General features: G+C 54.7%; 5 protein-coding genes across 5 annotated transcripts; 3 read left to right on the plus strand and 2 right to left on the minus strand.

The window, feature by feature from the left end:
* Positions 1 to 9,472: 9,472 nt before the first annotated feature.
* Positions 9,473 to 12,811, minus strand: CGCA056_v001906 (Gastrula zinc finger protein XlCGF8.2DB; the record flags this gene model as incomplete). Its single annotated transcript, XM_037317165.1, has 6 exons — positions 9,473 to 10,466; positions 10,517 to 10,783; positions 10,871 to 10,982; positions 11,033 to 12,157; positions 12,222 to 12,420; positions 12,491 to 12,811. 6 exons carry the CDS (start codon positions 12,809 to 12,811, stop codon positions 9,473 to 9,475), a joined length of 3,018 nt encoding a protein of 1,005 aa, XP_037185040.1.
* A 1,972-nt stretch (positions 12,812 to 14,783) lies between these two features.
* RAD5B (DNA repair protein RAD5B) lies at positions 14,784 to 18,352 on the plus strand (the record flags this gene model as incomplete). The annotated part of the gene is made up of 9 exons (XM_037317166.1): positions 14,784 to 15,335; positions 15,415 to 16,058; positions 16,113 to 16,214; positions 16,266 to 16,492; positions 16,542 to 16,575; positions 16,624 to 17,751; positions 17,808 to 17,993; positions 18,047 to 18,197; positions 18,254 to 18,352. The coding sequence occupies 9 exons, from the start codon at positions 14,784 to 14,786 to the stop codon at positions 18,350 to 18,352; spliced, it is 3,123 nt and encodes a 1,040-aa protein (XP_037185039.1).
* A 1,143-nt stretch (positions 18,353 to 19,495) lies between these two features.
* CGCA056_v001908 (uncharacterized protein) lies at positions 19,496 to 20,986 on the plus strand (the record flags this gene model as incomplete). Its single annotated transcript, XM_037317167.1, has 1 exon — positions 19,496 to 20,986. The coding sequence occupies one exon, from the start codon at positions 19,496 to 19,498 to the stop codon at positions 20,984 to 20,986; it is 1,491 nt and encodes a 496-aa protein (XP_037185032.1).
* Positions 20,987 to 22,590: 1,604 nt separating this feature from the next.
* eglC-2 (putative glucan endo-1,3-beta-glucosidase eglC) lies at positions 22,591 to 23,865 on the plus strand (the record flags this gene model as incomplete). The annotated part of the gene is made up of 1 exon (XM_037317168.1): positions 22,591 to 23,865. The coding sequence occupies one exon, from the start codon at positions 22,591 to 22,593 to the stop codon at positions 23,863 to 23,865; it is 1,275 nt and encodes a 424-aa protein (XP_037185031.1).
* A 2,555-nt stretch (positions 23,866 to 26,420) lies between these two features.
* Positions 26,421 to 27,333, minus strand: CGCA056_v001910 (Lactose permease; the record flags this gene model as incomplete). The annotated part of the gene is made up of 2 exons (XM_037317169.1): positions 26,421 to 26,995; positions 27,048 to 27,333. The coding sequence occupies 2 exons, from the start codon at positions 27,331 to 27,333 to the stop codon at positions 26,421 to 26,423; spliced, it is 861 nt and encodes a 286-aa protein (XP_037186090.1).
* Between the last annotated feature and the right edge of the window lie 105 nt (positions 27,334 to 27,438).

Here is a 27,438-nt window from a genome sequence, read left to right on the forward strand (position 1 = left end):
TGTATGATTTGCTGAAGCAGCGGGCTGGGCTCTTATTTTTGATAATAACGCACGACAGGTCGTAGACGCGTGTGGTTCGTTCCGCTGGGCATGTCCGTGTCTCGATTGGATAAGGTCGGGCAATAAGAGGCAGCGGATAAGGTGTGAAGGGTTCAGGAGGACGGCTCGGCAAACATGCCATTTACCTTAGATGATACAGTAGCGGCAGAGGCACGAGAGACGGTCGACGCAAGAACCTGACGACATGGTCAGACGGGAAGCAGAGGGCAACATGCCGTAATCGGGCAGCATGGCACTGGAGTCGATCGATTTGCGAGAGAGCCCGCCGCTACTGCGCAGCCAGAGAGGGCAGGGGCGTTGTCGCGAGCTGCTTCCTGAATGGTTGACAGCATGTGCGGCGCCCTGCCTCTTGCACCCTAGCGCTGCTGCGGGACGCTGCGAGCCTGCACCTCAAGAGCAAGAGCAACCACCCAGCATGAGGTAGTGTAAGGCAAAGAGAGTGCACCTAAGTGCAGCAGCTGCAGTGTGTTGGCCACCAAGCCAGAACAACCTAAGTAGAGCACCTATGTAAGGTAATATGCGCACATGTAAGGTAGGTAGGCGTCTACGTCACAAAAGGCACTTTCGTCATTTGGTGTGCTTGATGTTCGAGTATCAGCCGCAGCAGGAGCAGCTGTCCTTCTTACCTTACCTTACCTACGCGCCTGCCTGCAGTTGCCATTGCAGTCGCAGTTGCCGGTCGTACGCCATAGCCAGGCCAACTACTGCGTATGGCAGTTGCAGCAACAGCAGGAGCCAGCAGAGCAAGAGCAGTTGTCGTCGGACGGCACCTTCCTTGGGCACGGTCTCACCCCACCTCGCCAAGCACAGTGTGCAAAAGTCGAGCGTGGCTCCTTCCTTTCCCCAACTCCCACCTGCCCGCAGCTGGGGCCACTGCTAGACCCCTGTTGCCTTGATTCCAGGGCTCCAGGGCACCAGGGCACCAGGGCTGCCTCTCGTCTCGCCCATCTGTGCTCCAGACCGGGGTTTCCTCCTCCACACTGTCTGTGACTCCCATCGACCGTCCCGACCTCAATTCATCGTCCGCACGCCGATGCAATGTCACCTTCACGCCGCTGACGGCCAAGGGCTAACCTGCGGCCCATGACCCACGACCCACGACCCACGACCCACGGCGTTTCCCTCACACGGCCGCGATCCACTCCTCGCCGCAGGTCCCTGTCGCTATCCCCATCCTCATCGTCGTCGTCGCCACAATTATTGCAACTGCAACAACCACCACCAGTTCTTCAATCAGCCCGCTGTCCAATGGACGCCGCTCAACCGCACACCAGCGGCCAGCCAGTGACAAACAGACAGCCGGCCATGTACTTTGTACCGTCCGAGTTCCTTTCCTTCGGCTGTGCCAGCTCTCTGCACCGAGAAGAGACAATGCATCTGGCATGTCATCTCCAGATATCCGCATGATGCGGCGGAGTTCCAATTTGGACACTCTGCCATTCCGTGGAGGAAGCATTCGATATATTTCGCCGCATGGGCATCATGTACCTCGTCTGGAGCAGCACGAGCACAGGCACAGGCACAGGCACTACCAAAGCTGCCGCCCTACCAGACCGAACCTTTCGCTACGAAACTGCCACACGGAGCGTTTACGTTGACTTCACTTCAACTTACCTCTTCCGCTTGGCGACGTAGCAGTCGTACCGATCAGAAACCTACCAGATGACGAAACCTTCCGCAGGAAACGTCCCAGCCCGGCTTCATCCACACCGAACTTCACCTCGCTTTCGTCTCTGCTTACGTCCCGGTGATTGGGCTCTTTTTTCAGCCCTTCCTCCCATCAATGACCGAATCTCGTTCGTCAACATCGATATCGGACGCTGCCCGTGGTTATCGCCAGAGCCCCCTGTGACGGATAGACAGTCACCCCACGGCCTCAGTACCCGACCACGGTCCGTCGTGGCCCTGTCACTTCTCAGCAACCGCCAACAGCGCTCTCGCCAATTCGCGTCACAATCGTATTATTCAACCCTTTCGCACACGATGACGGTCTTGCCTCGCTATCAATGGGCAGACTAGGGGACGCGAGGCACTGATGCCACACTTATCTCCGCTAACCTGCAGATGCCCACATGTCGTCGCCGCCCGTTGTTGTGCGCCAATAGCACAGACGGACGCATCCCTAGACACAGCGACGGGCATACAGAACCCCATGTCTTCTTAATCGACAAAAGAATAAGAGTCACACAGGAGCTAGGTTGCAGGCCCTGTCTTGGGCTCTGGTCATACCCGCGATCCAGATCCATCCGGTCCGCAAGAAGCTGCGTCACAGCGTCAGATCTTCTCACCTGAGTGCTTGCTTACACAAGCCATCACCTACCCATGTCAGGCTGTTAAACGGAGAACAACACCGCTCTGCATGTCACTGGTGCAGCCTACATCTTACGGGATACACTTGGGTCCTTTTCGCATCCTCCAAGCTTCCAGAAATTGCCTGATGTTACTGCCCGCTGCTAGCTAGAGTACATCAAGGCGATCGCGCATCTCAGGCAGCCCGCAAGCTAGATTATGACCATAAACAAGCATGGGCGGTTGTCTCTGCATAAACCGGCGCAAGACGTATGGTCAACCCGCCGGAGCAGGTTGCCGTTTGAACTGAGCGAGCAAAAGCTTCCGCGGGACGCGAGCTCGTCACAGGCTGCATACAGCTGTCGGCCGCTTGAAAGTTGAACATTGGCGCGGCGAGCCTCAGCAGAGGCAAGATCAAAACCTCCGATCAGTACGCTATTAATAACGCCGCCAACGGCAGAGGGACAAGTCGAGACCCATACGGGCCCGGCGATCTTATCCAGCCGCCTTGATCCCAGAGACGCAAGGAAAGGACCATCGCAGGTACTGGCAGACAGTTGCAGTCTCCCGCCCGCGGTGTACCTCGGGACAGTGTCTGTGTCTGTTCGCATTTCACTGTGCATTAGCGTCACGGTCCGGGGGTCTGGCCTGCACACCTTCACACGCTGCTGTTACGTCGGTGGAGCTCGTTGAGGTTGCGGACCAGAATTGGACGACGGGAAAGCGCAATGATCCCTATCTGCAAGTCAATGGGTTGAGAGGCTTGGCCATCCTCTTTTTCTTGCGCGCCAGCGAATCGCCCGGGTGGACTTTTGTGGACCTTCTGGGACCCTCGCAATAACCTCCTGGTAACGATAGGTCGTGTCGGGAGGAAACCCGTCAGTCTCCAGACCCGTTGCAGGGCATGAGGGCTTGCTACGCGCGATTTCCGGTAGACCGTTCGTGGGACTTTGAAGTTGATGGTGCCTATGCCAGCCCAGCGCAAGACCTGTCGAAACTCTCTTCGGAGCTCGGTTACCTCGCCCACGTCTTCTGGTTTGCGAGATTGGAAGGCCTGCTGCTCTGCGTCGTCCAGCCCACAACGTTGAAACGAATCTTGCTGCCATCCCAGCAATAGAAACGGCTGGGCGTTCAGACACAGACGCCGGCGATGCCGCCAATATCTTGACAGCGCCCACGCTACACAAAGCTACCGCTTTTGCCCACAACGACGCCCGGACCGGTCAGGGCACCACGGCCAGCCTAGCGATATGGGGTATCAACGGCTTAACATGCCACCCCTGTTGCACACCCTCGTCTGCTGTCCTTGTGACCTCGTCCACCACTTGTCATCTCAGGGATTTGGTGTCATCGAAACAATGCCTGCCCTAAATCTACGGACATTTTATCCCTTTGACAACCCGTAGACTGCTTGTGCCAGTGTGCCAATGTAGTCGCAGTCAAGCAGCGAAAAGTTCTTATAGAGTCGATTCTGAGTCGTTTCTGCCCTTGTGCCTTGCGCCCGGAGATAAGAAACATACAGCTGTAGCACAGCTACACGCACGCTGTTTTAGCCCTCCCGGTGGCGCCCTCTAGTTCGTCAGCGTTTTCACGGCATCCATCACGGGATACCGCTGCGGCTGTTCTATCTCAGACACCAAACTTCACCGAGCGACTGGGTCCAGGGCCCTTCACGGGAAGACGGTGAGCGACACCAGGCTGTGGCCCATGATGGCGACGAGGGTAAAAATGCCTAATTGGTGTCTTCACCAACCACGTCAAAAGTGGTGACTCGTCTCTCGTCTGTCAGGAACGGATACCTTTAGTCCGAATGTTTGAAGCCAGATGCCACACTCGACAAACGTCGCATGGCGACCTAATTGCCAGCGTATCCCATCCACAACGCTCAATATTAATTTTTCAAATTGCATGCAGGGCGGTCAATCACCCGTTCTTGGATCTTCGCACCTTCTCAGCGCTGTCACATATTCTCCAGCTAGCTCTCGACAACTCGACTTTGTCCGCCGATCTGGAGGCGCAACCGTTTGGCACTTTTCCGCAGTCAAGTGGAGGGTCCCGACGGAAGACAAGCATCAAACATCTCAGCACGTACCACGCACCATCTGCGACCGTGTGGGGATGGATCATGGCGCTGTGTTGAAGGTCGGTGGAACGACTACAAGGATTTGCCGTAGTCATCGTATGTACCTCAGCCTCGATGAATCCTGGCAGATTGTCTGCGGAGCTTCCGCTGGACAAGGCGAGAAAGCTTGCCCAGCAGCGTGTTTCCATGCGTTTCTTGGTGTTCCGAGCTTTGAAGCTTGTCCATTCCGTGCTGTTGTGCTGCATCCTCGGACGCTAGACGAGAGATTGATTTTATATCCAACGGCGAGGCGCATCGACAGCTTTCCACACGCTCCTCACGGCCTGGATTGCAACGGTTTGCTTGCCAGACCTGAGCTTGTCCCGGGTAACGGAGAATAGGCACTGCAGGAGAGGCCTAGTTCCCCCCGGCATCAGACAGCTTATCGAATCAGCCGTCTGTACGACATAGCTTCATTGCTCGGCACAGCAGAGCTTCTCCAGACAACAGTCCAGACAACAGCACAGTTCTCCAACTTTTCCCCAAATTACTCTAATCGAGCGATGGCGGACTTTATCCTAGCCGCAGGCCGGAGATGTAACTGTTTTCTGCGACAGTACCCCAGCGGCAAAAGCACCCTTCCCCTGGACGCTGCTTCTAATACTATGAAGCAACACTCATTTGGCTCGGTTGCAGAGGTCCACCATGGACTTTTGACTGAGGTTGGAGGAATCCAAGAAGCGTCTCCATTCACTTCTGGACTCCGACCAATGCCGCGACGAAAGAGAGAAATGCATCTGGTCCGCCGAGATCCATATGCCAGCACGTCCACTGCAGCGTGCTGCAGGCGCTGGAACGGGAGCTTTCATTTTATTCGTCTTGTTCTGAGCCCTTTGCCGATCCACACTGATCTCGGGTTGGACCTGTCACTGCTACGCACTTAGAATCAGGGACATTGTTGAGGCTGTGCAAGAGGGCATCCGTCCATCCACCCATCGCCATCGGATGGCCAGTCGGCTTTTCCCTGGTCGAGCGACTGACGGGATGGAAACTGCCTTTTTGCAGCTTCGTCCGTTTGGGTTGCCTTTTCTTCCCAATGTTACCGACCTATCACGTCAACATTGACGGGTTGGCTCAAGAGTTGACGGTGTCGAGCGCCAGTGACAAATCGGCAACGACAGCCAGCGTTCCTGGACCACGTCTGGCTGCCCACCATCCCCCTCCACGTTTCTCGAACCCTGCATGGCCAACTAGGGCCACACACACACACACACCTTGACCCCAAATCCGCTCACACTTCGAAGATGGATGGGTGGCATGGAAGTCGCAGTTCTCAAGATTATCCAAGCTTGCCCATTGGCTCCCTTCAAAGACCAAGGCTCACACGGTACGGCAAGTATCAACGATGTGAAATGGTTCTCCAACCGAGCTAGCTGCCAGCCATCCCAGCCCCGGACACAAGTCCCCAACTCCTACCCCAAATCGAACAGACCAGCAACTCATTCCAACGCCATCGAGTTGAAAGGAACAGGAGGGCGTCTTGGCCCCTTCAAATGTAGCCGGCCGTCATCCCCGAGAGTGCGCACCTGACACCCCTGGCATGAACCCCGGGCGGGCAGCATCCCTGTCTACCCCGGACTTTTCTGTCTGTTCTCAGACCAGCCACGACTGGCAAGCATCTTCGGGAATTGGGGAAAGCAATCTCGGCCTCGTTCTTACTTGCCGATCAGTCCTTTCCTTTCAACTGTTTTTCCAGTCATTCAGGCCAATTGGGCTGATGGACTGGAATTGCAGAATGGGTGCTACTCCTCGGAATGGAGCTGAAATAGGACATAGGCTCCTGGTCTTGTTCCTCGGCAGTCATCCGCCGTTTGGTCTGGGAGCTCGTTGACTTGGAGAAGCTCGCCCATAGCTCCTGTCGGCGCCGCTTGCATGCATACCTCATGCTGCTTATTCCCAAAAACATCTGCTTGTAACTCGCATCGTGTTTCGTGACGGTGACGTCGTCCCGTCGGGGTTCGCCCTTGGTTGGTCTATCAGACATGTTCTCAGTTATGGCCGCCGGGGTCGCAGTTTTGTTTCGCCTCTGGTTTGTCAGGGCTTATCCATCTAATCATGAAATCGTCTAATGAGAGGCGACGGAAACCGAACCAGACGTTTCGTCACAGCTTACAGCTGCCTTCCCGGTTCGACACGCCAAGGTCGACTCACAAAGCAACCAGTCGGACTCGACCAGCTCCGTAACGACGACGAAGCCAACGTAGTCACACCAACGCCAAGTCCGACTACCGCAGCACCACTGTCTACTGCGGGTGGTTGGAATTAGAAATCCGAGCCATGGACCCGCCCGACATGCGGTTGCCGGCGGACGTTCCAACGGACCAGAGCTGATCAAAGTGCCGATTCTTCCGCTTGTCCCCAGGCAAACCCCAACCGCCGAGCGCTCTGGCCTCCGTACCCGTCGCAATGGGGCCCGGTTTCCTCAACACCGTGTTGGAACCAACGACAGCTGAAAATATGACGATGCTAGGTGGACAAGCCGACGTTGGGCAGCGGGAAGTGGGAATGGGTTGTGTGAAGGGGCAGAACATTGGTGCTTATCCGATGGGAGCAATCGGCTTGGCCCATCGTCACGGCCGCCACACACCATACACACATTTCAATGCTCCCACACTTACCGGCAGGTTGGTCTCATCGTGGGCGTCATTCAGGAAGAGGCAGTCTGGACAAATGCTCCCATCCTGCGTCACCGCGCGCAATGAGGCAACTCACTTCAATTCGGTACGACCTTCGTCATCACCAACATTGTCCACCATACACAGATCGTCTGCAAATTCTTCAACTCGCATCGTGTTGAGATGCTCTCGCCACATTGCTCGGCTAAAAAAGCGCAGCTCTGGACAATCATCGTTCGCCACAGCCATTATCATTGGCTCTCTTGCCCTGACAGCGCGCTTTCTGGAACAAGAAGCACGCTGTGGCTTCATTATGCCTCTAGTTTTCCGGCCCACACACCCACACCCACACACAAAGGATGCCGACCCATTCTATGCCACGGATAATTGTTCTTCGCCGCTGCTAGCATCCGCGCTAAGCCAAACGGCGCTCATGACACGCAGGTGAAGGAGGACCAACTGTCTCTGGCAATGGCTGAACCAGGTCTGGCGCAATTGGGCGACCGCCACGGGGTCATGTCCGCCATGTTTGCTAAATAACTACGACCATCATTGGTGGCCGGCGACGCTGCGGGTTGCCGTTCCTGGACTCGACCGCCTCGCAACGTCCGCTCTACCACGCCACGTTGAGTCATGATGGGCGGGCGGTCTTTGTTCGGGCGCGGCTCTTTGCGCGTCGAAGCGCAATTCTTCAGGGACGGAGAATATCCCGCAGAGTCACTGCCGCCGCACCGGCAACATGATGATTGGCGAGCCCTCCATCGTTGGGATCGTGAAAGCAACAAGCTTTTGACTTCCAAACGCCCCGTTGTTGATCTCAACGGTCTTCAATTCTTGCTTCCGGGGTGACTGCTTGGGTCCGCCTCCTGGCACCGGCTTGCCTCCGTCGTGGCCCGAACCTCATAAAATTCAGGAAGACTTGGGCAAGCTGATGAGTACGGTGGTACGCTACCGGTGGGAGGGCACGCCGGTGGTGATGGCGCCCCGTAGGCATGCTCACCGGCCGTGCCTCGGGATGTCGATCGGCGCCGATCCTGCGGCGGGTTTCTTGGAACGCTCTCGGCACCACGGCTTTAGCTCGGTTGAAATGTGCAACCTCGTATGCAGTCATGGCAGTTTGTGGCATGGTAAGACTGTGGCGCGGGCGAAGCGAGAACCAGGGCCCTCGTCTCGATCTTGCATCTTGGTTCAGTTGATCTTCGGAGGTTATCGGTAGTTGGGGTTCGACAAAATCTTGGATTGGCCTGGCCATCCGCTGATCGCTGTTGTGATGGTTTGTCAGCTCAATGACTTCGTTGATCGTCTTCGTGGGAACACGAGGGCATTGAAGCGTCAAGCCAGGCCAATTCAGAGCCAGCGTAACAGTGTGGTGAATCAAATGAGGCATTTTCAAGATGTTCTGGTTCTCACAACTGCTATACATACAAGAGCAAGGCGTCGCCACTCGCAGAAGTTCGACTTTCACGCTCCCGGTGTTAGCATTGCTTTCATCCGGAGCCTAAAATTCTCATAACTGCGTGGGAACAACTCCGGTCAGCGGACTACAGCTACATCACGAACTACGAATCACAGGGGAAAGAAGATGATGTATCTGAAAAGGTTCATTGATTCCTGTCTACTTCATCTGGATGACTTCTTAGTGAAGTATATAGTCAGCTAGATGCGGATGTTCTTTGCCATAGGCCTATTCAAGACAAATTCCATGGCTAATCGCGTCGTGAAGCAAGCTAAGTCCTATACTGCGAGTTAGGAATATTGGAGACGTTGAATTGGTTGAGATATAAGATATCATGCTCACCACCGTTAGACCTACTTCTGGTACTATCTTCGTTGAGTGGAACATCCACGCCGACAGCAAGTGATCAGCTGGGCTAGATGGACGTATCGGCGATTAAACAATGCTATCACCTTGGACAAGGACACGGCTGAGCTCCTACCAAACGACTAAGGGTAGTCATGGCAAAGCAATGAGTGACTTTAGACTAAGTTGTGTGCCTTGCTAAACTTCTCACTCGCAAAAACGGTCTTAATTCCTCTCATGGTTCCATCTAAACAGGGCGAGGACCGTTGACGGGCACAGAGCCCGAGGTGCCTTGACCCGTCGCATCAGCGCCTCCAGTGCCGCCTGCAAACCATCCGCCGTATCCTTCAGTCATTTTAAGTAATCGTGGGTTGAGTTGATTCTCACGGCGATGTTTAGGCGTTTGATTCAAGTCTGGCTTAAAACAAAAAGTATCTTTGATATCTCTGATATCCTAGTGAATGTCCATTACAAAGTCGAGGCTCTGAACCTGCTACCTATATACCCTCCCGTAGATATCCCGTTGAATAACAAACAAAACTCCAAACACCGCTCCGAATCACAGATACAGCCTGAATCACCGCCTCATTGTCTATTCCTCGTGTGAATCCTCTCATGCCGCCGACAGTCATTCAGTCTCGCGAACGCCTTGCCGCAGTGCGAACACGCGTACGGCCTCTCTCCAAAGTGACTCCTCTCGTGGCCCTTGAGGTTGATGTTGCGCGTGAAGCTCTTCTTGCAGATTGAGCACTCGAACTTGGCCGTCTCGACGCGCCGGCTCATCTGTGTGAACTGGGACGGCCCCTCGGTCTCCTCGGGGTGGTAGTTCCGCACATGCCGCTGCCGGTCCTTATTGGAGGAGAAGCCAAAGGGCGCGAAGCCGCAGTCCTTGATGAGGCACGGGTACGGCCGGTCGTGGCGGTTCTGGTGGGACTCGCGGTCTTTTTTGTTGCTGAAGCCGTGATAAAAGAACTTGCAGAGGGTGCGGGAGCATTTGAAGAGGTTGGGACCGTAGTAGTCCTCCATCGTATCATCGTTTTGCGTCTTGCGGTCCGGCTTGAAGTCCTTTTCGATGAGGGCGCGGTGGGCTTTGAGGGCGTTTTCGAGGCGCGCGATGCCAACCTTATTTCGTTCTTCAGCGGAGCCGTTTTGGTGGATGAAGATGTGATTCCAGAGCCGGAGGAGAAGGGAGTAGAATGAGAGGTTTTGGAAGGTGTCGATGTGCTCGCTGGGGAAGTCTGAAGGGGCGTCGGGCTCGGGCAGCGGTTTGAGATCGTTGTTGTGGGAGGATATGAACTTTTCGAGGGCTTCACAGAAGGAGGATGTCGTATTTGGGAGTTGGGCGTTGTTGGAGTTGAAGACAGGGCGGCAATTCTCAACGACGCTGATGACATGTTTGTACCATTGGGACATTGCGTAGTCTTGGAAGGAGAAGTAGCCGTGGAGGATGTGGTCGCGTCGTTCGGATTCCAAGTAGTCGTCGGCGACGAAGCAGCGGAGGGAGAGGTAACGGAGGCAAAGGGTTGCGAGTTCGCATTGGACGGTCTTTGCGTCAATGTGTTCGGGGTCGGCGAGGTATCTCAGGTGCTGTTAGCGTCTTGCCAGAAATGCCATGACATGGCAACTTACTCTTTGGCTGTGGAATGGATGAGGCGGATGTTGTCCCCCGGCAAGACCTGTACCAGAGGGCCCAGGAGATCGGTGACGCCAATGCGGAGCTTGTAGAGGTCAAAGTCAACTACCTCTTCGTCGGGGTTGAAGCAGAGGATTGCTTGAATTTCGTGCAATTGAAGGGGGCGGTGAGCGCAGATGAGCCAGCCCAGGAGCTGCTTTCCGCGGTCCCAATTTCCATTCTCCTCGAGACGAGTTCTCAGGGCTCCCAGCAATTTGGTGTAGCTGCAGTGGTGTCAGCTGTGTGGCTCAGGCATGGATATCGCATTGGTTTCGCGTTCCGAGAAGCTTTCAGCGAAGAGGAGGGCGTACATTTGCTTGATACTCTTTGGAAGTACCCCAGGTTTCACCTTATCAAGAAGATCCTTTTTCGTTTGTTGTTCGAGAAGATACTTCATGGCGAGGTGTGCGTAGAGAAAGAGGCCTGTGGGGCTAGTCAGTCGTCATCTTTCCGTGGTCAAGTCCAGAACACACCTTCGCTCGTGGTTGAGATCTTGTCTTCAATCTCCTGTATCTCCCGTTCGGTTAGGTTGAAGGGATTTGCTTGCTCGTCTCGCCAACCGAGCATCCTCCTCACGTATCTTCGGATGTCCTCCATGTTCTCCTTTGCATTAAGCTCAACTACTCCTGAAGTTGGCGATAGACCGTTCTTCTCCATGCAACGACGGACCTCCTTGCTCGACTGGGTCATGAACATCACCCGCAGTTGTCCCTGATTCAAATCATCGAAGACGTTCACCGCCTTTGTGAAGAAAACAACGGCCTGGGTGATCTCCGTGACCTTGCACTCGTCCAGCCCGTCAATGACGACATACTGGCGCAGGTTGTTCTCGAAGAAGACCTCAATCAGAGACTGCGCTACGTCTGGGTTGGTCAGCGTGGAGCCACCCGAGTTTGTCATCTTGTCTTCGCAGAGAGGGAGAATGGCTAGGTTGTTGTTCGCAATGTTCTGCTCGGAAGGCTCGTCGTCGTTGGGGACCTTGGCCGATTCGACGAGCTGGTGGAGAATCCCTCTCAGGATGCCAAGGTAGGTATTACTGTCAGAGTCCTCTTCCTGGCAGTAGAAGTAACACACTTGTGCTTTGGAAGGCACCTCGCGGCCTTTTGCGGCGAGTTCACGGAGGCGGTCCACGACATGGGATGAGAGGACGGACTTGCCCATGCCTCGAGGACCATGGACCCATATTGTCGACTCTTCGGGAATATCTTCTTTCATCCAATTGGAGACTTCGTCGTGTTGGCGCCAGAGCCATTCGCCATTCTCTGGGCAGACATTGCGGTCTCTCTGAAATTCCCCGTGAAGCTCGTCGACCTTGGCCGCGATCCATTTTATAATTCTCTCCTTCTGGCTGTGTTTACGCTCTTTTTCGTCCTTTTTGAAGGCTCTTCGTAAATCTTGGTAGGCCCCTTCGTAAAATTGGAACTCGGTGTTACGGCTACGGTTGGAATCGGTCCTCGGGTCGCCAAAGCCTGAGTCCATGCGCCGAAGGTATGACCCATGGTCGTCTATGTGCTTGGCGTGCAGCTTGAGAGTCTTCGATAAGTGATCGAACTTGGGGTCCAGGTCTTTCCACGTTGCTCTGTGGAGCTTTGTCCATACTGTTGACCGAATAGGTTAGATTTGCAAGACAGCTCGAAGGGGAGGTTTTGGTGAGTAGCATACGTTGGCTTCGGAGAGAGAAGAGTCTGTAGGTTGCTGCATGGAACTTGAGGATATCTTTGTAAGTGCGCACCAGGCACTTGATGCTTTCTTGAGATGTCTGAAAAACGCGCAAATACTCCTGAAAGCGCAAAATGTGGAGACCAAGGCGGTGATAGACGTCAAGGATTTGGTCAAAGGCCCTTTCGTTGAGGCTGGTTGTCTAAGTACAACGTGTCAGTGCCTGTACGATCAATTGACAGTAGCAAAGGGACACGATGGATGTGACACACCTTGAAGAAGAATCTTATAGGGCCCCAGATGCATGCCATGACATTGTCCACTGCTTGAAAATCCAACTTCTCCAGGACAGTTTGCAGGTCACCCATCCCATCAAGAAACCTCTGCAGTCTCTTCATGTTCATCAGGTTCCTCGTGGCCTGTTGCTGGGTCTGCAGGAGATTGAGCTCTTCACAAACGACTTTCTTCCTGCTTTCTTCAAACTCCTCGGCATCTTTGGTGTTGAGAATTGCCTTGAACTTTCTGGCAGCCTTTGCGAGAGAGTCGGCCTCCGCTCCGAAGCGGAGGGTGCCGGATCCGGGGCCGTTGGACATGGCTGTTTTCGCCGATGGGATTCCGGGGGTGTTTGCTGACTCGGGGCCCGTGGATTACACCAATACCGCCGCTGTGGGTTCAATGGTCTCAATTGAGTTCACCAGCCAACACAACAAAGAGCTAGCGGGGAGACATTGCAGAATCCAAGAAGGAAAGCAATGAAAGAAGGAAACTAGACGAGACTGGGCTGGAAAGAAAGGGTCCTGAGAAATCCGCAATCCGGCACAACGGGACCATCCGAGCAGTCGACATCATTGAGGCTGATGCGTTTCTCGAAAAGAGACCGAGAGAGGCAGCCAGTCAGGCGGTACTATCCCGAAATGTTACCCCGTCTGAGCAACCCCTGTCAGCTCAACGTCGAGGACACGAGGTGACCCATTGGTGTTGATGATGTCGCTGGCCCGCCTGAGAGACAGGGGTAAAGAAAAGACACAGCAATCGGCAGGGGTGGCATGAGGCGCTAGGCAGCCGAACTGCACTGCCACCGCGAGCTCGCTCTCCATCTTTCCACGTATTCTCTGCGCTGATGATGTCTTGCGGTCCACACAAGCCACTTCTTTGGCATTGAGTCGAACAGAACCCGCACAACCCTGAATGGGGCTGCGGTCCGGAGCTGGAGACTGGTGAAAGGGCTGCATTATGCTTCACCCATGTCCAGCAGTCACAAGCAGCAGCATGGCATTTGGGGACGCGCAGACGCGCGGGCTGCTCCGGCCACCTCGCGACCCCTCCCCCGCCGGACGCCTTATGAAGCCTTATGAGGGGCATTTGAGGAGATTTCTTTGGGGATTGGAGATGCGTGAGGGGTGATATCCCACCCCTTTCTGCAGTGTACTTTTCTGAGGCTGTCAGGCAGTTTTGTGTCTTGGATTCCTTAGCGACAGCCGAGTCAATAGACAGGGGTCTTGTCTCTGTGTCTGCCTCTGTGTGTCTCTTCATCTTGTCTCTCATCGGCACTCACCGTAGACACAACAACTTGCCTTACGAATCCTCGTAGAAAGATAGATGAAAGAAAGCATCACGAGGTCTAAACCATACGTCATCTTCCCCAACATGATCGGAGCCCTCTCCGAACATTCCAAGAGAAACAAGCATCGGCAAGTGGGAACAGACCCCTCATCATTGAGGCTCTTGATTCCCCGGTCGGGGGACACCGAGAGGCCACCGCTGGCACTGCGGCAGCATACGCAGTAGTACTGGAACTTGGAGAGCCCTCCTAAGGTGCCGTGGCGGAGCCCCTAGGAGGTCCCGACGGTGAGAGCAGACGGACAGGGGTAGAGATGTGGCCGTGGTCCCGCTGCGGCTCCTCGGGGAGGCAGTGCAAACAGTGGACGCACGCACACAAACAACCCGAAGCACAGCACAGGACGGGACACACACACGTTGACTTGCTGCTGCTCCAGGGCTGGGAAAGTGGAAAAAAAACACCAGCCCCCAGGCGGGAGACTGCGAGTGCCGGTGTCCCTTACGCCAGTACGGAGCCCTGCGGACCACCATGCGTACCGTTGGTTCGTGGTTCGCACGAGCCCGAAGCCCGCTAATGCCCGCTGGGCTGTCCCCCCCATCCCTTCATCCCTTCCCATGCATTACGTTAGGTTCCTGTTCCTGGCGGACGGGACGGCGGGGGAGGGAGGGAACAGCTCAGCGTTCTTCGGAGTGCACGATGCACTACGCAAACCATCGTCCGCACTGCGCCTCACGAGACCGTTGAGGACGCGCCAGAAATGCACAGCAAACAGCCGCCTTCGATGCCTCACGTCACCGACCATCGTGTGCTCAAAAGTGGTTCGCCCGGCCTCTTATTCAGGCCGCGAGCCTCATTGATTGACTGAATTGGAATCCCCCCAATCATCTGGTTATGGTCTCTTCAGCACTGGTTGCGAGGACTTTTACGAAATCATGAACACCACCACCCACCAACACACGGGACAGGCATTCCCGTCAACATCAACCTCCAGCCCGTCAACCAACATGTCACTCAAGCGTCTCCTCAACGATGTAGATGACGATGGTCACAGCCAATACCCCGACCCATCGTTCATGTCCCCTCACGGCTCCATTTCAGGGTCCTCGTACCAGAGCGCCGACGACTACACGGGAAACTACCCTCGCCAGACCCAGTTCCAGGGCGTGGGCATGGATTACCCACAAGAAACCCCCGTCCTCGAGGATCACCCGTCTCTGGGCGATGTTTTCAACAACATCCTTTTCAACTACGAAAACTCAAATTTCGACACCACTGATCAGCTGGGAAATCTGAATCTGAACCTGAATCTCGGTACCGAAGACACGCCATATGATCTGAATTTCGAGCTCGAAACATGGGGCCAGCAGCAAATGACGACGATAGCCTCCCCTGGTGGATCTTACGTATCCCACCCGTCACCTTCAGGCTCAGGGTCATCAGCAGACTCTATGCCTGCGACTCATTCCCCTTCTATGGACCCCGAGTCTATCGTCACTGGCTCAGATTCATGTTCATCGGCTGGGGATGAAGAAATTGACAAAGTCTGCTACGGGATGGTATGCTAACCGTTTCATACTTCATCCATTCTCGCCTCCCCCTCACCCTTGTTACATGAATGTCAACTCACAACAACAGCTCTACAATGTCGACGTGAAGTTGATTGGGGACATGGCGATCACCGATTCAAAGCTACTTGCCGCCCACCAAGCAGCAATGACCTCAGGAAAGACACAGTACCAACGCTTCGCCCTTTCAGACTCACAGGATCATGTCCTCCTCGCCTTCAGAGACAAGGAAAACACAGATTTCGGTTACCTGCGCACTGCTCCCGGCAAGACTCTCCAACCGCTGCTGGCCCGAACCGACGTCGAGTTCGAACCCATCGCGCCGACTGTCGCCCTCCGAGAAACCATTGGCCGCGCCAAAAAGCCTGTTGAAGCGATGGTCAAGGTCGACATCAACGTCTACGGACCTAGAGGAGCTGCTCAAGAAGTTGGCGACAAGTTGTCAGAAGGGAAGCTTTGGTTGCAGAAGCCTGCACATCCGAGGAAGGACGTGGATTACGACAATCCACACGTGCTTCGGCTTGATGGGATTGAGGTTACTGCCGACAACGTGGTGAGGCCGGTGAATAGCGGCGGACCGGCAAAGAGGCAGCCAAGAGAAGACACTTTGAGAAAGATGATGATGGAAGTTTACCAGTCTCTGGACAAGAATAGGGACCTCAGGTACCTCGACAAGGTAGATGGTGGCGAGGGACTCAACAGCCAACTTCTGATGTGAGGACATCACTCAACCAGACTCGTTAGCCCATTTTTACTAACCTCCACTAGACATCAGAAAGAGGCACTCGGGTTCATGTTGCAGAGGGAGTCTGGTGAAATTGACGACTCCTATCGCCTTTGGCAGCCGGTCAAGGTTGACGGAAGTGATTGGTACATTCGCACCCCTCTCACGTACTACATGCGTTGCGCTAACATACCCAGGTACCGCCACAAGATCACTAACGTCAAGCAACGTACGAGGCCAGAGGAGCGAGGCGGAGGTATTTTGGCCGACGAAATGGGCATGGGCAAGTCCCTGTCTATCCTTTCTCTCATTGTCAATACTGCTCAGACGGGCCAACAGTGGGCAGTGCAGGAGAACAGCAACGACGACAAGCTCAAGGACATTAGCTACTCTGGTTCGACATTAGTAGTCGTATCATCTGCTCGTAGGTGACCGTATGCATGATTAATTTCAACGAATGCTGACGTTTGCAGTCCTCATTTACAACTGGACCAACGAGATAAACAAGTAAGTCAACGCCCGAAGATATCGTAGGGCAATGCTGACGAGCAACAGACACGTCAAAGATAAACTGAAAACCATCAAGTACCACGGACCTGGCCGCGAGAAGGACATTGACAAAATCAAAAATTCCCACGTCGTTGTCACAACTTACAACACCCTCTCGGCAGAGTTCGAAAAGAAGTCCTCCCTGCTTCACAAGATTGGCTGGTACCGCGTCGTCCTCGACGAGGCCCACATCATTCGCCGCCCGGCGACGACATTTTACCATGCCTGCCGAGAACTGCACGCCAATTCCCGTTGGTGCCTCACCGGAACGCCCATCCAGAACAAGCTCTCGGACATTGGCGCCCTTTTCGCCTTCATCCGCGCCAAGCCATTTGACGAGCCCGCCAAGTTCCGGCGATACATCGAGTTGCCGTTTGAGCAGAGCGAGGAAAACACGGAAAAGGTCAAGGGGCGGCTGATCACGCTCCTTGAGTCCCTCTGCCTGCGCCGGACGAAAGAGCTCCTGGAGCTCCCTGGTCTCGAGGAAGTCACCAAGGAGCTGGAATTCAGCACGAGAGAGCGTGATCAGTACGACAAGACGAAGGAGATCCTGATGCGGACGATCAAGCAAAAGGTTGGAGAGGTGGAGAAGAGCTCAAAGTTTGGGTTGTTCCAGGCGAACCTCCAGCTACGGATCCTATGCAACCACGGGACGTACCAGAAGCCCTTCTCCTGGCACCGTCGGGCGTACCGACTCGACGAACGGGAGGCTGTCGTCAGCGCGCTGGGCCAGAATGCGGAGATCACTTGCGACGGTTGCCACCAGCCGATGCCGATTCTGGGATCCAGCAGGCTGCGGAACGAGTTCGAGGAGCAGTGCGCGCACGTCTTCTGTTCCGAGTGCCTCGATCAGTCTGATCATTCGGCCGGCGCGATAAGCCCGCAAGCGAGACACTGCCCTGTGTGTGAGAATTGGATGAGGTCTGCCAGGGCGCAGCGTGCGCTGCCTTCTGGTGTTCCGGTTGTGAGGGTTGATGGGCCTGGGGGTTCAGGAGACGTGGAGATGGTCGACGCCCCGGCTCAGATCCCCTCTTCCAAGAGGGATGACGAGGTTTACTTCAACGCGACGGGGCACTCCACAAAGATGAAGGCTTTGATTGAGGATGTCAAAGTCAACCTGAATGAAACCAAGAGGTAGGTGATGAAGTGCTTGAGACCATCTCTTCGGCACATTCACTAACGGATCTCAGCATCATCTTCTCATGCTGGACGAGGACTCTACACCTCGTAGCCCAACACCTCGAAAAGGCACAAGTGCCCTACCTCCGGATCGACGGCGACTGCTCCCTTCGTCAAAGACAGGATATGCTTGACGATTTTGCAGAGAATGATGACAACAGGGTTCTCATAATGACAACCGGCACTGGTGCTTTCGGGTATGTCCTTCATTCCAACGTTTTAAAAGCACTTCTAACATGAGGTTTCCCAGCCTAAATCTCACCTGCGCAAATCGCGTCTTCATCGTCGAGCTGCAGTGGAACCCGAGCGTCGAGAATCAAGCGATTGCCCGCGCCATTCGTTTCGGTCAGGGCCAGAAGGTCCTCGTAACCAGATATGTCATTAAGGACACCGTCGAGGTGGTATGTATCTTCTCACCGCAGTTCCCAAGATAACATGTGCTAACGGATCGCTCCAGGAAATGAGTTCTCAACAAAGCGTGAAGAAGAAACTTGCTGCCATCGGATTCGCGAAGGATGACGATCCCGCAGAGCAAATGGACGAGTCAATTGACTAGGTGTGGATGACGGTTGGTGGGGCGTTTGGTTTTGGGCGGTGTTTGTCCTCCGTTATAAATGACAGCGCGCTCATGCGACGCTGTGAAGCTGTCTTGTGCTTTGATGATTACGACGAGTTTATGAGTTGATCTTAGACTCTTTTGATAATACCCTGATACAATTGAGTTGTTTCTCTTCTCCCTTCTCAACATCTTGTCCCCTGAGCCGTTTGGGGTTCGTCAAGTGCGCTATTTCTTCTAGATGACAGACGAAACAACGCGAAATCCATTTGTTGGTGCTCAACTCCAACTGCATAAGTCCCTTGTCGATGGTCGCAGCGGCTGCCTGAATAGCCGCCCTGTTCTGCCATTCGTGCATGCTAGCCTGGTCGCCTTCCTGCAGGCAGACTCAGCCACATGGGCCTCGGCCAGCCGTTGCCCTTGGGGGAATACCACATAAGTGCAGGGCAGACTCGATGGCGCACTCGGCGGCTCTCTCGTTGTAATCGGGAATTTCTTCTGGGTGTTTTGCAGGTCGCGTCTCAATTCAAGCGAATTTAGGTGATACTCCAGGTTGAGATACTCCAGTCTGGTCGCGATACCAGTCTCAACCATCATCTTACGTTGTAAATCATGAGCACCACCACTACCACTACAACCATTCTTACTCATAGGACGAATAGTCGCCGACGTCTGTCGGTGACGCAGTCCGACGATGAGGATCTCCCACCTTGGACAAAGGTTCGCGGGGATGATCTGGACTTCGATATAGGCTGCGCCAAATGCAGTCTCATGTTCTCGCAAGAAGGTCTGAGGGCACTCAATTCCCCAACCGGGTTTCGTCACTTCAACCTCTCTGAGATAACTCACGCGATCAATGACGGGGCGGGCTGCCCATCGTGCTTCTTGATCGCCCGGACTATCGAGGAGAAAGTGGATGCGAAATGGCCTGGCGATACACCGTTGACCTTTCGAAATCAGCAAGCCGTGGATAAGGCCGGAAACATGGTTTGCCCGGTCTTTCACGTTTTGGAGGGTTTTTTCATAACAGACATAGACCAGATCGTGATACGTGTTTACCCCTACGCCAAACAAGGTAGGGGTGTCTCTGTTGATCGCAGATTTATGTACTTTCATCTACTGACAGCTTTTGAAGATGATCCCATGGCAAGACTGATCCCTCGCCGTCCCCTTAGAAGGAATGTCAAGACGAAGAAGGTTCTCATCAAGGCCAAACGGCATCACGAACAATGCAAAAGGGCACATAAAGCGTGCAAGTTCGCTCGCGACACCGTCCTTCCCTCCCGCGTTCTCGACGTTGGCGCTGTAGGCGATTCTTATCTTCGATTATTTATCAATGATGCGGATGAACATGGAGAGTACCTCGCATTGAGCTACTGCTGGGGCGGTGAACAGGAAGTACGTTTGCGTACGCAGACCCTGAAAGACATGTCTAAGGAGAACGGCATACAATTAGAGACCCTGCAGCAGTCGGTGAAGGACGCGGTTGAGGTCACGAGGATGCTTGGCTTCAGATACCTCTGGGTGGACGCTTTCTGCATCATTCAAGATTGCAAGAAAGACCAGCAGAAAGAGATTGGGAAAATGGCCACAATTTACAAGAACGCCGCCATCACCATTGCGGCGGGGACGGCTCAGAGGGCTAAGGATGGGTTCTTGAGGCAGGCGGGGGAGTATCTCCCCGATGAGCGGGTGGTTGTGAATGGAGCGACGGGCAAGGGGACGGTGTATCTTCGATCGGGGCCCTATGAGCCAAAGCACATACTGGACAAGCGTGGATGGGTGCTCCAAGAGTACATGCTCTCGTCGAGGTTGCTGATATTTTCGGAGTATGAACTGCTTTGGCAGTGTAAAGAGCTTGAGTTGCAGAGTGTTGTTGGCGGAGATGAGGCGTTGGAGTATTTGCAGCCGCTGGAGGGCTTACCGTGGACCAGCTTCAAGGAGGACAACGCTGGGCTTTACGGTCATGACGATGGTGAGAAACTGTACTTGTGGAAAACTGTTGTCGAGCAGTATACTCGGCGCTTGTTGACGGAGGCCGATGATAGGCTGGATGCATTGCGGGGTATCACGAGGGAGCTCGAGGTCTTGTGGGAGGACAGTAATTACTTTGGGCTGTGGGAGAAGTGGTTTGTTGAGCTGCTTGCTTGGTATAAGCCCAAGGGCATAGGGACGAAAGAGGAGGAACTACAAAGATCAGGTCGAGCACCGAGCTGGTCTTGGGCATCGCTGAGTCGGCAAGTGATGTACACTGAGAGGTTCATAAAGAGGGATGCGAAGGTCAAGGGATGGGATACACTTGGGACGAGGAGCCCAAGACATGTGATACTCACCTGCCGCGTGCTCAATGCGGATGACGTTGGTCAAAATGAAGTCGACGAGGACGGCGATGTCATTTCAGGCGGATGCGACGAATTCCCTGACTTGCATGAGAAAGCGTTTAGGGACGAATTACGAGACAGAGAAACACAAGTTCTGTTTCTAGGAGTGGCCATGAGAGATCTCAGGGAGTTGGGCATTGGTCTCGTGGTCATTCACGTTGGGAATGGCTTTTACCAGCGAGTTGGGCTAGCCCAGTTCAAGGATGTCATTGCTTGGGAGGGAGCGGGGTATCAAGAGATAAAACTGAAGTAGGACTGTAGTGCAGAACTGAGAATGCAGAATCTGATTGAACAGCGTTCCAAGTTGCCCCTGAGCTCGTGAAAAGCCCCGCGTCTCGGCCGTGTCGTCCGCGGGCACCGATTCGGCCCCGTACGTGCGGGAGGACTAGGACGGCCATTCGCCGGTGGCCGAGGCGGAGGCAGCCGGCCAGCCAGTTGCCGGTGGGAGGACAGCCGCTGCGCCTTGCTTATTTTTGGGGTCAAAGGTAGTCACAAAGCCAAGAGATGGAATCATGGAAAAGAGAGGCTTGGAAGAAATGACAAGGCTTGGTTGAGGTGATTGTTACCAATGAACATCCATGGGTTGCATTGCTCGACTTCCTTGGGAACATGCTCAGGGGCTGTGTATATGCACTTAAGAGATATCGTTAGATGCATACATAGATATGCATGTTATGACAGAGCCCGATGGAATAGCAGACACGCAACAGCATCAACGCCCAAAGCCGCGACTAAGACACAGAGATGGATGACTTGGACTGGAACAAAGCTAGTCAATTTGCAGTTGGATGCCGCGACGTTTCAACTTGTGTAAGAATCATCGGCAAGCCTCAGGGCCGTTGGAGGTGGTGAGTGGAATGCCGCTGGGAATTAGCCAAGCGCCTCATCCGCCACTCCCGTCCGAGCCATGAATTTGAAGGAAGATTGGACGAGTTTTGAGATGCACGTCTGGCATCTGGGTGGCATTGGCACAGGCACAGGTCATCAAGTGCCGTGAGTCGACGCGACGTGGGAGGAAAAAGCAAACAAGATGGGATGACAGATGCACAACGAAACGCACGACAACGCGAGAGTGAATAACAGCGAGTCAATGCAATCCATAGCGGCAGCATCAACAGCGGCAGCGTCTGTTCCCCTGCGTCAGTGGTTGCATTCACCGCCTTGGCTGATCTTCCAGCACAAGTGGAGCGGCTCCAGCGCGCGCCAGGCCCCAGCTGGGCGACTTCACATTTTCAGCCCTCGTCAACAAGCCCCGGAAAACAAACTTGGTTCTCCAGTGTTCCTTTCCGGGTTGTGTACGAGGTACCTGCCTTAGGTGTTCCAGCAGGTGGCCCAGCAGTGGTCTGGTCCCTCTTGCTCTGTCTGCAGCGGGCATTGTTCAGCGGAGGCCTGGTCCAGGTCCAGTCGCTTCACGTGATCCCCGCACGCTCCCCCCCTGAGCCGGGGACCTCCTTAATTTCGTGACGTCCAAGGCCAATACGATGGCCGTCATTGTTTTCCCCTTCCCCTTCCCCTTCCATCTTCATTCACCACGCTCCACCCTCACTCGGACTCCCGAATTTCTTCGTGTGTTTAATACCCGGCCTTGTCCCACTCGTTGTCGACACCTTCTTTGGCACCTCCTTCCCTTTGCCAGTCATTCTTTTTGGTCCTCGACAACAAACCCAACTATTCCACACTCTTTATTACTTGTTTTAGTCACAGCCAAACAGTCCCCGACCAACCACAGCATCTCCCAGCCTTAATAAACAGCCTCTGGGATTTCTCTTGCTGCCTATCCGTCTTACGATACCTCCCGACCGATACGAGAGCGATTATTCTTTCCCAGTTACACACGCATAATCACATATCATCAAAATGAAGGCCTCCGTTTCTGCCGTCGCCATCAGCGCCCTCGCGGCCACCGCTGCCGCCGAGAACTACCTTGGCTTCAACTCTGGTGCCACCAAGGCCGACCGCTCTGCCAAGTTCAAGGCCGACTTCGAGGCCGAGTTCAAGACGGCCCAGAACCTCGAGGGTGCCCCCGGCGACTTCAACGCCGTCCGTCTCTACACCAACATCCAGGCCTACTCCACCGAGGACCCCATCGAGGCCTTCGAGGCTGCCATCAACACCAACACCAAGATCCTCCTCGGTGTCTGGACCTCCGGCACCGACAACATCGACAAGGAGATCAACGCCCTCAAGACCGCCGTCACCAAGTACGGCACCAAGCTGACCGACCTCATCATCGGTGCCTCCATCGGCTCTGAGGACCTGTACCGCAACTCCGTCACCGGTGTCAAGAACAAGTCTGGTGTCGGTGCCGACCCCAAGACCATTGTCGGCTTCATCAACGACTTCAAGACCGCCTTCAAGGACACTCCTCTGTCCAAGGTCTCCATCGGCCACGTCGACACCTGGGACGTCTGGGGAAACGCCACCAACAAGCCCGTCCTCGACGCCATTGACTGGGTCGGTGTCGATGAGTACCCCTACTACGAGAACGACAAGGGCAACAGCATCGAGAACGCTGGCAAGCTCTTCGACAAGGCCTACAAGGCCACCATCGCCACCGCCGCTGGCAAGCCCGTCTGGGTTACTGAGACCGGCTGGCCCGTCACTGGTGAGACCTGGGACGAGGCTGTTCCCTCTGCTGAGAACGCCAAGACCTACTGGGACGAGATCGGCTGCCGCCAGCTCTTCGGCAAGACCCCTACCTTCTGGTACAACCTCCGTGACTCCAACCCCGACAACACCATGAAGTTCGCCATCACCAAGGACCTGTCCACCAAGCCCCTCTTCAACCTCACCTGCCCTACCACCTTCGACACCCCCACCGAGACCACCACCGGCACTGCCTCCTCCACCGCTACCATTAAGCCCGGCAACGGCACTTCTGGCTCTGGCTCTGGCTCTGGCTCTTCTGGATCCGGCGGTAACACCACCGTCTCCACTGCCTCCCCCAGCGGCACCGCCAGCTCTGGCTCTGGCTCCGGCTCTGGCAGCGGTTCCGGCTCCGGCTCCGGCTCTTCCACCACCACTGGCGCCGGCAGCTCCGCTTCCACCGTCGGCTCCGGTGCCACCACCGTCAAGGTCCTCTCCACCGGTGCCCTGGCCGTCGTTGCCGGCGCCATTGCCTTCCTCTACTAAGTGTGGGGAGTAGCAGCAGCAGCAGCCATTTCGGTGTAAAAAGTTTGAGCAGCACATGAGGGAATAGCAGCGTGTATTTTGACTCACACACTGGACATGTGTGCATTCTGGTATCATAATCGTGGATAGACTGCGGATAGACTGAAGGAAATGTGATTGATCATTCAAACCATCGTCAAAGACATCCCACATGCCTCGCGCACCAGTGACTTGATCGTAAGCTGACAACCGCCCGTATGACAATGTCTCACACCGGAGAGGCCGTGTAACATGATGAACCACCACAGCCTGGTGTGTCTAAGCTCCTGACTCGGTGAGCGCCGGCGACTCAGAGAGGGTCAGACCCAGATCTGCGTTCCCATTGGGCGGCTGGAATCCCCCAGAGTCGGAAATGAGGTGTGCTGATCTCTCCCCACTCCCAGGGCCCAAGGTCGAGTCCGGTCCAAGTTCTGGACCACTGGCGGCGGCCCGTCCATTTCGTATTGGCCCTCTTTCCTCCAAGAGCGCCGCAGGGAAACAGGGAACCCAGTGAAGACACGCCCACAAAACCGGGCGCAGGTGGTGCCCTTCTGTTTTTTTTTTCTGGTCGACTCTTCGAGGAGGCTGAGCTAATTTTAGAACGGTGTTGGTAAATCATTGGATTTTTTTGTTCGTGTTGGCGCGCCTCACCACCAACGCCGGCGCGGACAACATTGACCTCTTGGTGCGTCATTGTTTGAATTGATCCGTACCACTGTCTTTCCAATCGTCATCATCATAGTTCTATGTCCTGGTCGCGCTTCAATCTCGAAGTCATACTCCGCAGCAAGTAACGCGACGACAAGATGGCGCAATGCACTGTTTACATTTCCATGCGCTCTTTGCCCCCCCGTGTCAGGCACGCAGCGAATCACGCCGTCGTCGTACCTGGAGCTAAACCATCTTCAGAGCCAAGCGCACCCAAGGCCAGCAAAAACTTGGTTCTAGAGTGCCAGCGGCACCACGGGAAGCAGTAGGGAACACGCGTTCGGCTAGGTAAGGTACCTAGGCGTTGACCCTCACCTCCCTTTCCCCTGATGCCGTTCATCGATATTGGATGGAAAGGAATAAACTTGGCTTTTCTCTCGCTTGGAGGGAAAGAAAGATTGAATTTTTGGCGAGTGAGGCAGTGCTGTCGGGTTATTCATTCGTTGCGTCTGGCCCGGGCCCTTTCTTCCCAGTTCCAAAATTTAATCTTAAATGCTTCTTTTTTCGTTTCCTTATTTGGCGAGTCTGGCTGGAGATTTGGGCCGGATTTGTTTACCTTCTCCCGGGATGCGGTGCCGAGCACTTGTTTTTTCCCGTTTATGCACGGGTGACTTGGAGATGAACAGATGCAAAGTGCATGCCGTGTACGGATATCTCCCCCGCCTCACATGCTGCTGATATGATTATTTCCCGACCTAAGTGTTGGGGAAGATGGGGGGGGGGGGGGGAGAGAATGACGATGCATTGAGTTTCTGCCAAGGCCGCGCCCGTTGATCGGTCCCGTTCCCGGGATGGCTTCCCGCGCCCGGCTGCGAAAGCACACGCAAAAGGCCGGGTCGGGTTAGAGGTGTTTTTTTCGGTGATGGCAACGTGCTTTCAGGTGTTCGAGTAGGTAACTAGTCTTCCAGCAGCTGCGGCGCCGTTTCAACGGCTTCGAGAACGCCTCAAGCCCCAAACCGTTTTGTGTTTTGGCTGAGGCTTTCTTTGGCACTGATGATTCTCTGTTGGTTTTGAGGGTCTGCTCAGCCACTGATCATTAGACTTAGAATCCCAGTTCTAAGGTTTGGGTGTGTTCATCGCAACTTGTTGGTTCGGACGAAGGCTTTGACGATCGCCCCGTAGTTGCATGTATGAGGTGTGCTTTCTAGTGTATGCATCTACCGGGGCCCGTCCCTCAGTATCTGAGTGTCGAATGTTTTTCTGCCATGTCAACTTCAGCTCCCGCCGTCAAACTGAACCTTGTGATGACCTCGTGTCAAATCCAACCAAGACTCGTATGCCCTCGCCACCCGCTGAATTGATCGCGCTTGACTTCGTAGGCTCCACCGCCCGGAGGGCGCCCAGCTTGTGCCGACTCAGTCAGTCGGTGGATCTCTCACAAGTGCGTGGATCCCATCCGCGAAGCCTCCCCCCTCCGTAGCCGAAGCCCTAAGCCTCTCCCACACCATACAACGCCGGCATATGAACATCTTCCCCGGTCGATTCCGGCATCCACATCCGATCTCGGGAGTCACTCCCAAGATCACCAACGGAAGGGTGGCCGAGTTGGTTATGGCGCCAGGTTAAGGTCAGCTTAACATCTGTTTCCTGGTGGGGCAACCCGCGCGAGTTCGAGTCTCGTCCCTTTCACTTTTTGGCTTGCATCTTCTCAGTGAGTCTCTCAACGGGCGACTTAGTGTTTCATGTTAGCTGCGGATCGAAGAGAGTGTCCTGTTTTTGAAGACCGTACGTATGAACCAGGGACACGACTACACTTGGCTTTACTTTTGGGGCGTAAGTGCGTTGCCCTTGATCCTTCTAGTAGTCATATTTCAAAGTATGGATTTTCTTCACTCCCTGTGCTCTACCGCTCTCATCTCATTGATGATGGAGGCCTTCTCCTCTGGCCCATCATCTTTGATCTCTTCCCCAAACACCTCTTGCATGCGTTCCAAGCTGTACCCCTTCGTCCCCGGATACAAAATGTAGAACACCGCTATTTCGACCAGTAGCCATCCGACGTAGAAGAGGTAGTACTTCCAACTCAGTGACTCTATCCCAATCGGGTTCACAAACTGGTTCAGCAACGATGCCGCCTTGTTGGCGAGCACCAGAATGCTCAAACCCATAGCCCTCAACCTGAACGGCAGGATCTCCGTCGGGTAGAGGACGAGAAGCGGGTTCAGACACAGGTTGAATGCCGCATAGTATACGAAGATCAACGCCAACGCAGCTTGGCTCGAAGCCGTTGTCCCTTTGGTGTTGTAGACGGCGATGCTAGCGGTGAGCGACGAAAAGGTCAGCCACATGGCAACTCCGCCGCCGACGAACATCCACCGCCGCCATGAGGGCGGTTGCGTGGTTCGCCGTGCTGATGACCCCGTTGAGCAAAGTCTGCTCCCGCTGACTTGTGATGCCGATGCTGCTGAAGATGCGAGTTAAGTAGTAACTGACTAGTCTGTTCCCCGACCATTGACCAGCAACAGCAAGCGTCACGAGAATGAGCAGCCGCTTACGGTTGGCTGGTGTTTTGAGGAACAGCTTGGGGCCCGCGTCTTGCACTTGCTTCTCCAGCTGCAGTGCGACTTTCATCTCGTGGAATTGCGCGAGAACGAGGGGGTCGTTTGGGTCGCCGCCGCCATGGTGCTTGACGAGGATGTTGAAGACTTCTTCTTCGCGGTCTTTGTAGCACAGCCAACGAGTGGACTCATCCAGAAACCAGACAAAGATCATCTGTATACAGGCCGGAATAGCTTGAAGCATAGTCGGCAGACGCCTTGCCCTTTTCCTCAAGTTAGCAGCCGCTGACAACTCCCATCTTGATTACGCACCAAGAGCCTGGGATGCGATAGCTGCCAAAGGTAACCC

This window comes from Colletotrichum aenigma, assembly GCF_013390185.1.
Source record: "Colletotrichum aenigma strain Cg56 chromosome Unknown KSG_Cg56_contig01, whole genome shotgun sequence".
NCBI classification, from domain to species: Eukaryota; Fungi; Ascomycota; class Sordariomycetes; order Glomerellales; family Glomerellaceae; genus Colletotrichum; species Colletotrichum aenigma.